The sequence below is a fragment of the Xiphias gladius genome, chromosome 8, assembly GCF_016859285.1.
Source record: "Xiphias gladius isolate SHS-SW01 ecotype Sanya breed wild chromosome 8, ASM1685928v1, whole genome shotgun sequence".
NCBI classification, from domain to species: Eukaryota; Metazoa; Chordata; class Actinopteri; order Istiophoriformes; family Xiphiidae; genus Xiphias; species Xiphias gladius.
In genome coordinates this window covers 2,395,050-2,408,946 of record NC_053407.1, presented here as the reverse complement: position 1 = coordinate 2,408,946, position 13,897 = coordinate 2,395,050, and the positions used below count along the sequence as shown (strand labels likewise).

At 40.0% G+C, this 13,897-nt stretch overlaps 1 protein-coding gene across 5 annotated transcripts in view; it reads right to left on the bottom strand.

The window, feature by feature from the left end:
* Nucleotides 1–13,897, bottom strand: part of wwp2 (WW domain containing E3 ubiquitin protein ligase 2) — a 77,391-nt gene that overhangs the window by 17,975 nt on the left and 45,519 nt on the right. For 4 of the 5 annotated variants that reach the window (XM_040132816.1, XM_040132820.1, XM_040132817.1 and 1 more), the window contains exons 10-11: nucleotides 10,835–11,009; nucleotides 1,092–1,146 (exon numbers count right to left, since the gene is read on the bottom strand). In XM_040132816.1, coding sequence (XP_039988750.1) covers nucleotides 1,092–1,146; nucleotides 10,835–11,009 — 230 coding nt within the window. Of the gene's footprint in view, nucleotides 1–1,091; nucleotides 1,147–1,412; nucleotides 1,548–10,834; nucleotides 11,010–13,897 lie in introns of those variants that run through there. The other variant, XM_040132821.1, reaches the window with a different exon arrangement.

Genomic DNA, 13,897 nt, shown 5'->3' with positions numbered 1-13,897 from the left:
TCCACCCCCACTTTACCATCGAGTCCCCCCCCCCTTCATTCGCCACTGTCTCTTTTCCTTCTCTTCCATCTTTCCATTTTTTTCTGCCCTCTTTCTCTTTTTGAATATGAGCCTGTAAAAAGCGAGGGAAACAACCCCAGATGAAAAAATGAAAAAGTGCCCCAGTGAAACAAATCTGAGCCAGTGATATAACTTGAGGTTTTTGTCTTGAGGTACTGCAACATGTTGAAAAGGCATCATGAGCAAGGAGGGTTCTTAGAGAGAACATGGCTCTGTGATGAAGTCTGTGAAAACTTGGTGGGATGGGAGCTGCCAGCAGTGTTCGTTTATGAATGAATGTGTGTGACATAATTCTGCATGGATCTGATTACATTACTCATTTGGGAAAATGTTGGATGATGAATGGTGCCATCAATAATGCAGCCTCTATAATTTGTGAACATTAGAGTAAAGGGACTGTGTACAGTGATGACTATAAGCGAAGTATTGAAAAAAAACCAAGAGACACTTTATCCACATTTTCTAATCAATCAATCAATCAATCAACAAGTGATCTGCTCACTGTGGACTTCAAGGAACAGCCTCAAGCAAGTAACAAAAGCCACAGAACCAACATTGTTTCTAATCTTGCATATAGGCTCACCATCATCAACAATGTGCACAGGGTTCTGTTAGAAGAATACAACACTGTCCTGCTGTAAACATTTTACACTTCAGCCAAACCTCACTCCTTCACAGCTGCCTGCAGAACTGAAAAACACATTTTGATTGACTTAAACTGACTAAATCCAGAACCCAGTGTTTATATTCTGACAACCTGCAGTGCTTCACTGCTGACCACTAGCAAGACTCAACAAAAATACCTTCACAAGATTGGTCAAAGTTGCAGGTTTTGACTGAAAGTAGCTCAGACTCAAGAATCTAGTCCTCACTGACCTGATTTATTTCAACAACGGAAACCTCCAGCAGGTACCAAGGACGTTCAGACTGACAAAAATCTAGTCTGATAACAGAGAGCAAACCTTAGCACCTCTCACTGAGACTATCCATGCCTGGAGTATATGTACAAGCAGTGAGTTAGGTAAACTTACCCCATCCAGGAGGCAGCGGGCCCAGAGGGTCATTTTCCACCAGAGCACCAGACGGCTGAGGGAGAAACAGAGAGACATAACAAATCCAGTTAGGACACCTTTCTGTCTCTCTTCTCTCTCCTTCCACCTCTCTGCTCAGCTATCTCGCAGTGTTTGTCCTTGTTGTACGGTGTATGTCATTCAATTTTTAACCGCTGCGTGAGGACGAGGAAAAGGACGGACAACTTTGGGGAAAAAACAACCCAAAAAAATGCAGAAAGGAGGGAGAACAGTTGAGGCTGCAGATGAGTATAAAAAAATAAAAAAGCCAGTAAAACTCACTCAGTTAAGGTGTCCCAAATTCTGGTAATCAAGATTAAGCATCAGACGTGTGAGTTAAAGTCTTTCACTAGACCTTGCTAACTCACGAAATCAGGATGATACCTGTGGGTAAGTCAGGCTGGTTGAAGTGAGTGTTCGTGTGTGTGTGTGTGTGTGTGTGTGTGTGTGTGTGTGTGTGCAAGTGTTAAGGGCAGAAAGGGGTGGGGTTGGCTCCTCTCTGATGCAGCAGTAAGGGGCGACTGAGGGAGCTGGCTGGCCGGCAGCTCGTATGCCTTCCAAAAACTACACGCTCAGTAGGAGGATAAAACAACAACGCTGTTCCAATGAGCTCACTGGCTGGATGCAAGTCCCACCCCCGTCTTCCCGCTCACCTCCTCAAATACAGCCCATATCCCACTCCTCCACCTCCCCCACCCCGGCCACCCTTCCCCAGCCCACCCTGAGGTCCTCCTCCTCTTTCTCTCTCTCTCTTCTAGTGCTGCTGTGAAAGTAGTCAGGGAAGTGCGATGTCTGAGGGAACTGAAGGAACATTCATGCTTGTTCCAGACTGGACACCAACCCGCCCCACCCACCCCGCCTCCTGATCCACTGCCCCAACCAACCCCAGACCTTACAAAAGGCACCTTTATTCAACCTGGGCCTGGAAACCACTGTGGGGTTTACTCAGCCTGCACTCATACACACACACACTGAAGAAAAAAAAAAAAAGACCAAGTGTGTGTGTGCCACAGTATGGAAAGTTTGTCAAACAGTCAGTCAATGTGTATGTTCTTATGGTGGAATACACAAACACAAACAAACATGAATTTATTAGCTTGAGTGGAAAAGTAGCTGAAAAGACGCTTGTTAGGAATTAGCGGCTGCTGATGGTTTTTCATGCTAAAAGATGTTTATCAAATGGTCCGGTTTTTGGTGTGTCGCAAACAACTTCAGCATCATTAACTATACCATCAAGCACAGTACTGGCACCTCTAACCCTGGCTACAGGTAGTGTTGTACTGGTGCTGTGAATAAAAACGTGCATACACTGTGAGCAATATTTGGTAATTGTAAAATGTCAAACAAACTGCAATATGGAAAAAAAAATTAAAAAATTATGCATTCAGAAAATCAGTTAAAATTTGTTTTGGTGGGTAAACTGAGAACCACTGTTTTCAAGATGAAATGTGGTGGACCTTCAATGGGTTTTTTCACTCAGGAAATAATCACCACAAAAGTGATGATTATTTCCTGAGAAGCCATAGAGTATCATCTACCAAATGTCAATGTCATTTTACACAGAATTTCCCAAAAAGAAATATGACTGTGCCCATTTAAAGTGGCTTTGTCATGGAAACTCTGAGGGAGTTGGGATGGAAAGGACTGGGTCTGTTGGAGGAGAGAGTGGGCACATAACAGGGTTAAAGTCTGTGTGTGTGTGTGTGTGTGTGTGTGTCGCTCCCATCGACAGCCAATCTATGCCCCTGCACCCCACCCTTTTGGGTTTTTTGTGACTAAAAAAGGTAAAAGGAGAATATAATGATATAAAGACATGATGACTTCATCCTGGCTCTGACCATTCAGCTCCTCAGCCGCTTCCAGACAGAGCGAGGCTGGAGGGAGGAAAAGAAAGAGAGACTGAGAAACAAGGGAGGGAGAGGGAGAGAGGGAAAAGCAGCATGTTGGCAGAAATGTGTGAAATAAAGGTTGGGTGTTATGGATCTGGAAGGAATACACCATAAAGGCCTGTTTCAAGGCCTGGCACCACAGTTGAAAATGGTGATTTCAGCTGGTGACTTTTAACATGTTACAACACTTTTAACACCACTGAGAATCCAGAAGACATACAAAAATTAGTAAAAAATAAATTATTAATTTATACAATTATAACTCTAGTCACATTTTGATGACTCGCCCCTTGTTTTCCACATCTACAGAAAGCAGAAAGGAAAAATCTGTGTACACAAGGAGAGAAAGTGAAAAACAGGAGTACAGTAAACTTGAGGTCAGTGAGTTCATCAGTCATTCAAACACTTCGAAAATGTGGTAGTTCAGCTATGCGTGTCTGTATGTAGCAAAACATTTTTTGTTTGAATAAGTTTGAAACTTATTATGTTTGATTCTCGTCTCACAGTGATGGAGTGATGGTCACTTGCCCAGTGTTCGTACCACAGTGCACATTTACAACTCCAAATCAGTATTTTCGTCAGAGAACATTTGCATCTTTCTACTTGAAGGCTTAAGATGGAGATCCACACACTAAATTTGACCTGGTACGTCAATAAAATTGCTGGTAAGTGACTGAGTTGTTTTTGAAGACACTTTTACAACGGTGTTAAAATCGCATCTCATGGTTTTGTAATGACACTGTGAGATGTGGTTGAAAGAAGTGCTGCAACTAACCATTATTTTCATTGCTGGTTAATTATTTTCCCTAGTAACTGATTGATTGTTTGCCTTATAAAATGTCTGAAAATAGTGTAGTTTCACACCTTCCTAAAGCCCAAGATGATGTGTTCAAATCACTTGCTTATTCCAATCAACATTCTAAGACCAAAATACTGTATATTCACTTTACCATCACAAAAGAAAAAGAAAAGCAGCAAAACCCAAATGTTTGTAACTTTTGCTCGCAAAATTGACAATAAAAAGAGTTGCCCATTCATTTTCTGTTGGCCGCCCAATTGATTAATCAATTATCTTAGAAAAATCGAGTATGTGAACCTTTGAATTGAACATACTGTTCCCGATGTCAAGAATGAACTTCTATGCTCAACTTTTATGGATATCTCTGTAAATGACTACCTATCTGAAAACAGTGTCAGCATCTGTTCCGCCATGCTAGCTCTCCCTTTTACACAGACAGTGATGATTCCACTCTGTGACTACCTCCGCTGCCTTTTTTAAGGGGGAACAACAATGCCCCCCCCATTCTGTGTTCGTACCTTTTACAACAGAATAGCAAGGCAGAATAAAGGAGCAACATTCCTACCTTAAACAGGCTGTGTGAAAGGGGCTAAAGATACTGCATGAGGTAAAAATGACAGGTGAGAGTGTTCTGAAAAACAAAGGACATTAGCTACTGTAGCTTGGCCCACTCACCACGTGGTCAGCAGTTGTAGCAGTGCCAGTGAATGTGACACACAGCTCATGGAAGCTTTTAAGGTACTTTAAAACCCTCAATGCCAGATTACCAAAATTTGTACTCCTTATTGGAGTCATAACTCAGTTATATCTCAATATGTCAACATGATACATATATTTTTAGATTCAGTGTGACATACACTCCCTGAGGATATGGTTACCTCTGATGTCCATTGCAAATAAACATCCATCCACTTAAAAATCATTAAAAAAAAGATTCCTTATGACTCAGAAAATCCAGTGATATTTGTCTGTATATCCAATTGTACACTATAAACAGGAACCGCTAATAGCTGATTTGGAATGGTTTTAAGGGTGTCAATTTGCCAAAATGTAAACGCATGTAGGCTAAACAAAAGGGCTCAGTTGTCATTTTTTTTTTTAAGGGGGGGGGGGGCCAATGTGTTGGTCTCTTAATGACTCCAACAGTAACAAGTAAACAAATTATATCTTGTTGGCCTATTGGAGTTGTTTGGAAAGAGCCAGAATTCAACTTTAAAAACATGTGACATAATACATGTTAGAGTTAAATAAGTCATATGATGTAAGACAGGTTTCTATTTAGGTCTTTTTATCATAACATAATGTTAACAAAACATCAGTGCAGTTTACATTATGTTCATTGTCCATTCGTGAAAAAAAACACTTACAAAATTGCTTTATGGAAATATGAGCACTGAAGGGTTGTGTGTAAACATGAGTGAATGTGACATGCAGCTCTGTGGATGTGTGTGAGTTTTCTGTTCAGGGCTATATGTGAGAAAACACAGGGCTGATTCAGGTGGTGCTGTTAAGAGTCCTTGTTCAAGCGAGAATAGACAAAGTCAGAGAGGGAGAGGGAGAGGGGAGGGAGGAAGAAGGAAGCAGCTGAGGGTAGGTAAGGGGAGGGGGTTAAAGACTGTTTAGAGGGGGGAAGAAGAGTGGTAAAAACAGAAAATAGAAAGAGAAGCACAAGTTATCAGACATGAGCCAGAAAAAAAACAAAGACATTTTAGTGTCTCGCATAAAAGAGGGTTTTGGAGAGGGAAATGGAGATTGGGGGAATTTTGGAGAGGCGACAGAATGTGGGGTGGGGTTAAAGGAAAGGATGGAAGTAAAGGAATGGAAAGGAAGACTGTTAGAGGTGAAATAAGGGGGATGGGGTTGGGGGTTGGGGGGAGGAAACAGGAGTTAATGACTCTGGGGCAGCTTTCTCTGGGGTTCCTAATGAGCTGCAATTACTCTGCAAACACACAAACACACACCATCATTGTGGACCAGCTAAAAAGTGTGTATTTGCAAGTATCTCTTTAACTAATGTATAAAAACTTTCAATGCATACATGCTCTGGTGCCCATGGTCATGAGTTTGCACAGACGATTTTGCAGTGGGCTTATATGTGTCTGTGTGTGTGTGTATTTTTGCAGATGTGTTCACAGGGCTGTAATGTCGAGGTCAGGTGCCACATTTCTTTTCCGTAGCTCATGACAACCAAAGAAGGTCAAGGGGCCATTTGTCCTCTTAAACGAGCCATGGTGCTGTAAGGGGCACGCACGCACGCACGCACGCACGCACGCAAGCACGCACGCAAGCACGCACACACGCACACAGAGGGAGGCGTAAGTGATTTAACAGTAGGGACCTACATACTAATCTATAGCCACCTAACCAGACACACACCAATACAGCATCCTGAACACTCACTGACATTTCCTGATTCGTAATTTGTAATGGAAAGAGAGGATGATAAATTAATAAATATCATAAAGTAATTATTAATTATTTAGAGTAATTCTTTTTTTAGTGCATCCACACACAGTGAGAGTGTTAGTCCGCCAGTAGAACATGTTGCTGTGTTCACAGTTAAACTATGAGTAACTTTTATGTGTGTTTCCTTGTTCACACACACTGGGGCCATAAATAGTCGCTGCTATCAGCAGTGTGGGCATTCCAAGACAGAGCAGTCTACTATCAGCATGGAGGGTGGACCTGCCTATTGGCTTTTCTCAAACACACACTGAGGGAAAGGAGGGAGAGAGGGAGGAGGCAAAGGTTCCAGCTCACACTGAACCTGAATGTTTCTGTCCCAACGTGGATAGAGCGTGTATGGTGTTGCCCTTACTGACATGAAAGCCTGAATTAATCCTGAAACCACTAATAACTGTGTTTTTGTTTGCTGAGCCATTTGTACATCACACATGAAATCTGACATCACTGGAAATGTTTGCATACAGGGTAACCTGGCCATTAGTCAGACTCTGGTTTGTCTTCTTCTTTCTCAGACTCTGAATCTCTTGAAGGCAAATACAGTATTATACACATCATTAACTATCACCCTCTGCGTCTGACTGAACTAAAATAGCTTACCTCAAATACAGGGAAAATATAAGTCAGAGAAATACTTAAGATAATAGTAAAACAAAAATCTTCTCTAATTAAACAAGTACACTTAGTACAGATGTTTTATTCCAAAGGTAGAGGGTGTTCAGAGGCCTTTGAGGCAGATAAGAACAGTGTTAGATATAATTTTAATTTTTAAGTAGCCCTTTTCTACTGCAGGTATGTAGCAACCTGTAAGCTGGAGCTCTCAATAACCTTATCTTAAAGGAATCTTTGGTGCAAGGCTCTTTCTGCATTTCCACTGTATTTTACAAAAAGAGACATTTTTGATATACACTATTATAATGGCAAAATTTGAAGCATCTATATAACATCATTTAGCCATAAATTTGTCGTTTTTATGTGGTGTTTGGCAGGTAAGTAAAGTAAGTAAAAAAAGTATTGGTTGTACTGGCTGTTACAGATGCAGCAGTAAAGTGGTAGTTTGTTGTAGTCACTTTTGCTGTGATGTGACAACACATCTGAAAGTACCTGGAACTTGCGTTTAGTATAACTTCCTAAGCAGTGGCATAATTTTGATCCAAGAACTCATCTCTAAACCAGGCAGAAACCAATGGAAAAAAGAAGAATAGTTACAATAGCTACACATTACATTAAGTTCCTGCAATGGAAAATGGCTAAATGATAATAAACAATGTTTTTTGATACCTCACTATGCTGAGGAAGACCAACACTTTTCTACAATACTGTTTTCTTTTGTTCATTTAACAAAGCAAGCCTAACTTCTCAAACGTAGCAGTGTTAAATGTAATTTTAACACAAGCAGCCGTACGAATTGCTGAAACAAGGCAGTCTAAAATCAGCAAAGCTATAATTGAAACCAAAAAACAGTTGATCAAAGAATCCGACAAAGCATTTAATGCCACCTTTCGGTACTTTCAATACTTGGACACATTTTGTTTGTTACTTTAAAAGAACTGACGCTTGATACTGAGCCCTAGAATAGAAGAAATTACATCTAACTCTACCGATACTTTCCTATTCACGTGATTTGAATATTACAAGAGGATGTGTGCTGTGTTTTTCCTGCTAAAATGGAAGCATTAACAGAAGGCCACTTCAGTTATAGTAATAACATTAGTGTAACAATCAAAGTAAATGTAATAATAATATTACAAGGGACCAAATGTATCACCTGCCAAGAGCTACTGTAAATTGCCAGTTTACAATAAATCAGTGAACGTTACCAACCTCAACACCTGTAAACGTTTTATGTTAACTTATGTTTTTCTTCACAAAGGAGTTATGTTTCACTGCTGCATGTATGTTTAACTGCCCAGATGTTAGATGAAGGTTAATGTTCAAAGTTAAATTACTCACTTCAATAGTGTGCTGAGAACAAAAATGTAAGTTTTGAATGCTGACTATCCTAGTTGACCTGAATAATAAACTGCTGCTTACAATTTCAATTGTTTGTTCAAAATTTTAACACTGACCACAAAAGCCACAGGCAGACAGAGATACTGTACATTGTTGGGATGGAGGATGTAAAAGTAGCAATATATGGCTGTGAAATTAGCATTATCTGGAAATACAAATTAAAAAATGGGTGATGGATGTTGGTTTATGGTTAAAACGGTAGACAGATAATGAGAGGGTTTGAAATATGGGAAGAGTGAAATAGTAGCGGATATACCAGGTGAACGTTATTTCAAAGATAACAAATACACAATGAAAATCACAACCTCGGAAGCAATGAAAACATACAAACAGCCCCAGTGAAATATATAGAAAGAAACAAACGTAATTGTAGACAAATGCACACATAAATTCCATAAAAACTGAAACACAAGTACACACACACACACACACAGAGTACAGGGTGGGGTATTTTTATAGAAGCCTGTAAGGGTTTTTTTAAGACTGGTTTTACTAATGGTTCATTGAGAAAGCTCTGTTGTTTTAGTCTCTTAAGTCTTTACTGTCTGGTTGCAGTATGACCTTGGCTGCTTCACTGAGAGGACAGGGACTGTCATAGAGAGATGGCTGAATATTGACTGCCTAAACTGGAAAAATACTATACTGAAGTCTCAAATAAAATCTTTAAGTAGAAAATACACAGCTCATAACATATATTTGGTGTGTTTAAGTTTTTTTAAAATTTCAGACCACTCAGAATTATAAATGTGAGTGTGGCCTGTGATTTATCAACATAATCTTAGAGGATGCAAAACTTCACTGCCCCATGGGTTTTTACATCTACTGTTCTAAAACTTCCAGTGTCTTGTTGGGTAGGGTTAGTCCTGTACTGTACAGGATCTGTTTAATTTTTCTAGTTGGTTTACAAAAAACAGTAGAAGAAGTGGGCAGTTAGCATGAGCAGTGATAGCCACCATGGCTAAACAGACAAAGCATAGTACCATCAGACACTGCCAAAAAAAATCAGGGAAAAAAAAAAAAAAAAAAAAAAAAATCAGTCAAAATATTTGCTTGACAGCTGAAAGCATACAGATTTAACATAAAACAAGCAAAAAGACGAAGAAAAAAGATCTCCAAGATTACCACTTTACACAGAATTCTGCAAATGACAGAATACTGGAGAGATAAGCCAACACATCTCCGTTAAAGCCTGGCCTTATCCCCCGTATCAATAATGCTTTCTGATGCCACTAATATCAGCTAGCTCTAGCTACCGATAACTATAGAAAGCACAAATACATACTGAAATACTAAACCACCGTACACACTATATACTGTACGGTGGATTAGTTGGATTTGCTTATAGCTGCACTAATTAATATTTAGTATATTAACAATGGATCAAATGGCCTTGACTGCTTCACTGAGGGGATGCCGACTGTCAAGAGAGACGACTGAACGTCGACTCATGGTGATGTTGTGTAATGTGAAAGGTGTCACTTGTATTGATGAAACCACAGATGATACTCTGCAATTCCTCTCAACTTTTTCAGAATCTTTCAGCTCATTGTTTTGGTTTTACACCCTGAAACTTTATTGTTTTGGTTCAGTTTCACTGCTCTCATCAAACCTCTAGCATCAGCAGCTAGCTGTTTTCATTAAAAAAACCTCTGATAAACCCACTACATGTCCAGCACCTAGGGATAGACAAACAAGTTAGCAACTACCTGGTGAACAAAGAGGAGCATCTTTCAACTAAATAGCCTGATATTTTTCTCCGGTGTTTAACTTGTTGTGAAGTTCTGCCCTTAAGTGGCTGAAAAGAAAACACACTAATGCCACTTTACAGTCTATGGAATTTCTGTCTTTGGTGCCCCCAGTGGTAGTATCAAAAAAGACCCCGTGGCAATGCACTGTAGTGACAACAACGAATGCTGCTACCCATCAGAACTACTTGGAAGACGCTATAACCACATAAAAATTCTACACACTGTGGCTTTAATTTTACCTAACACAACACAAAGACCAGTGATGAAAAGCAAATGACAAGAATGGGTTAAATGACTTTCAAGACCAACACTCAGATTATGGTATTGTGGTCTCAAGAACTGCAACATTACTTGTGGATTCTCTCTTTTAAACCAATCTAATTTCACTAGAAGGCTGTGTGGCAGTGGTGCTCACTTTCACTTTCACTGCAGATTCTGCTAAGTTGTAAAATTTATATCTAGTGATTTTGGTTTTGTCATTTGGGTTGATACACAGCTATTGACAGAAACTCTTGTCCTCCATGTAAAACATCACAGGATGTTGGCCAATACATTGACTCCATCATTACTTTACTATTGTTTTTCAGGAAAGCTGTACAAGTTGCACTTGGTTTAATGAGCACATGTTGTGGATGATCAATTGATGAGGATGCATATTGTCGTTCCTGGGGGGACAAATGTAGTTCAAATGAAAGAACTAGTCCCCGTTACCTCTGCCTAGACGAGTTTTCATTATGTCATGTATACTAGCATTCTGTGCATGTAAACTTGGCCAGTGAAGGCCTGGAGTACCTGGTAGAGGAAGCGCTGGCTGAACTGGTGCATGGCACCCTGTAGCTGGCTGCGCTGGCTCTGCCACTGCTGGTAGTTACGCACAGACTCGGCCGTGGGCCTCTGCCATGTGGTGGTTCTGGTGTTGTGGTCTACGTAGTAGAATCTTCCCTGCTGGTCCACTCGCTTCTCCCAGCTGGATGGGGGATAAAGTGGGGGAAGTAAGAGAGGCTGTGGCTTTCAACAATGTCTTTTTTAAGCACGTCAACAGTGGGTGGTTGTATTAAAAAGTGATGCAACTGATAGTAACAGCACGGATTTATACAGACAAGGAAAAAGAAACAGGCACAAAAACGAAAGAAAACAGTAAGAGGGGGGAGACAGGGAGTGGGCAGAAGTAAAAGGAAAAGAAGAAGGGAGGGATAAGGGGATAAAGGAGTAGAGATGTAAAGACAGTGGTGATGAAGCAGGAGAGAGGAAGAAGGAAAGCAAGAGGAAAGAAATGAAAGATTATGTTAAGATTCTAAAATGGTTAAAGCAAACCGTTCCTGACACACTTCTGTTTTATTCTACTCACTTTAGTAATCCACAATTTAAACAAATATGTACGCATTCAACACTTCCTTTGGCTTTAAATATATACAATTTTATGTTTTTCATGTTTTGTAAAGGTCTAAAACAAAAAAATACAAAAGTTGTTAATGATCAGTGCCCCACAGGAACCTTGCTCTATATCTCCTGAACATCAGCTTTCCAGGGGCAGAATAAAGCTGGTTGATGTTCAGTTTTATCAGCAGTTTGGTTCAGCCTCAGACATCATCAAACGCTTTATTCACTTTAAGACAATACCAGCCCCCAATTGAGATGGAAAAGAATGGGAGGTACCAGGTATTTGATTGTGTGTGTTTGTGGTTATTGTCAAACACTTGGAAATGCTTGGAACACACTTTTTAAAAGTCTGTGGTATTGGATTACATATACAACATGGCTTTTCATGACAGTTGGGAATCTGAAAAATACACAAAAGTGCAGATACACACACATACAAAATCATAGTTAAAACTCGGTATGACTGTGAAGCCAGGACTTTTAGTTTGCCGGGTCCTCCCAAGTCCAAGTCCTCTAAATTGACTCATTCTTGTTGCACTGAAGGATTAATGCAAACTCACAAATCCACACATTCACTGCACATTCAGTGTGCAGGAGGAGAACTGCATGAAAGATTTATTGCAGTATGTGTTGCAGGGTCAGTTTTCCCTGGATGAATACATATTTATCTAAAGTTTTAATCCCTACCATTTTCATTAGCTACATCAAACCCTATTTTTATTTATATGAAGTCTCAAATTCTGCTAAGTTGTAAAATTTATATCTAGTGATTTTGGTTTTGTCATTTGGGTTGATACACAGCTATTGACAGAAACTCTTGTCCTCCATGTAAAACATCACAGGATGTGAGAGGATAAGAGTGATGGTGAACGACACACAACAAAAGGTCCCCGGCCACCAGGATGCCCCACCCCATTTCTGATACTATTTATGGCCAGCATTTTTTCAGCATTAACAATTCAATGTAATTACATCCTGTAACTGCCAAACTGAGTACTAGTATGCTTTTTTTAAATTTTGTACCAATCCACAAGAAATTCACAGGAAATAATCTTTGCAAGTACTCTAGCATTAGTGCTCATTAAGTTTCTCTGTTTACTGGTACATCTCTAGAGCCATGTCTTGCTAAGGCAAACCGAACATTTCCTAGTGCTACTTCAGATAAAAAGGGTTCAACTGGTGAACCACAGGGTGAATTTTATTGTGAAGCAGCCTCAGGAAACGTAACATATTTGTCACACAGGTTTGCATTACTATTGTACCTTAACATTACTCTACACCATGCTTTTTGGTCAGGGGATGAGTTTTTAATGTTGTAAGGAAGTAACCGAACAAGAAGGAACAGCCAGTGAGCTGTTAGATGAAAAGCTGCAGATGGAAGCTTCTTATTGCAATTTGAGAGAACCAACACACTTCCAGCACGTCATCAAGGTAAATAACTTCTTTTACTGTCCTAACACTGTTTGGAAAACCATTTATGTTTTGTCTGCAGCATGAGATCAGGTCGAAGGTGCTCATTGCATGGCATCAGTATCCCAGCCGTATGACCGTGTTTTTTATTTATAAAACAATATGACGCAATGAATCCTTGTTGGCCACGCTTTTGTTTTGGCTGCACTATAGAGATAGATACACCACAAGATACACCACATAAATGCTAAATAAAACAGCTGGGCACTGTTGTTTTGCCAAATGTTACCTCAAGGAGGAAGGAAATAGTGCATTCATTAGGGTATGTTTTCAGATGAGAATGAATACACATTTAGTGTGCAAGTGACTGTTTATGAAGTACGGAAAGTGTCTTCATGGTAATGAAGGAACATGTCACCCAGTGCAACAGTGGGGCTCATTCGTGTGTTTTTAATAATTTTAATCAGATCTGCACAATGCTCAGGAGGAATTTTGGGACGTTTTTTCTTGTAGAACTGCTGCAGCTTAACCATATTCTTAGGATGTGTGGTGGGAATGACTCTGAGGTAACTGCAAAATCTCTCTATTGGGTTAAGGTCTGGGCTCTGACTAGTTTTCTTTGTTTGAAGTCATACTGTAGTAGATTTACCTCCATGTATAGGGTCATTGTCCTGCTGCATCACCCAACTTGTACCTAACTTCACTTGGTGGACAGCCACCCTAACATTATCCTGTAAGATACCTGATAAACTTGGGAATCAATTTTCCCCTTGATGATGGCAAGCTCTCCAGGCCAAGAGGCAGCAAAGCAGCACCAGATAACAGTGCTCCCTCCACTGTACTTGACTGTTGGGATGATGTTTTCATGTTGTTTTGCAGTGCCCCTTTTACACCATATGTAGTGCTGTGTGTTCTTCCCAAACAAATCAACCTTAGTTTCATCATTCCAAAAGACATTTTCTCAGTAGCATTATGGAGTGTAAAGCTGCTCTTACACAAACTTCAGGCGTGGAGTAACTTTTTTTTTTTTTTTTGGAGCTTCCTCTGTAGTGTCCTGCCATGGAC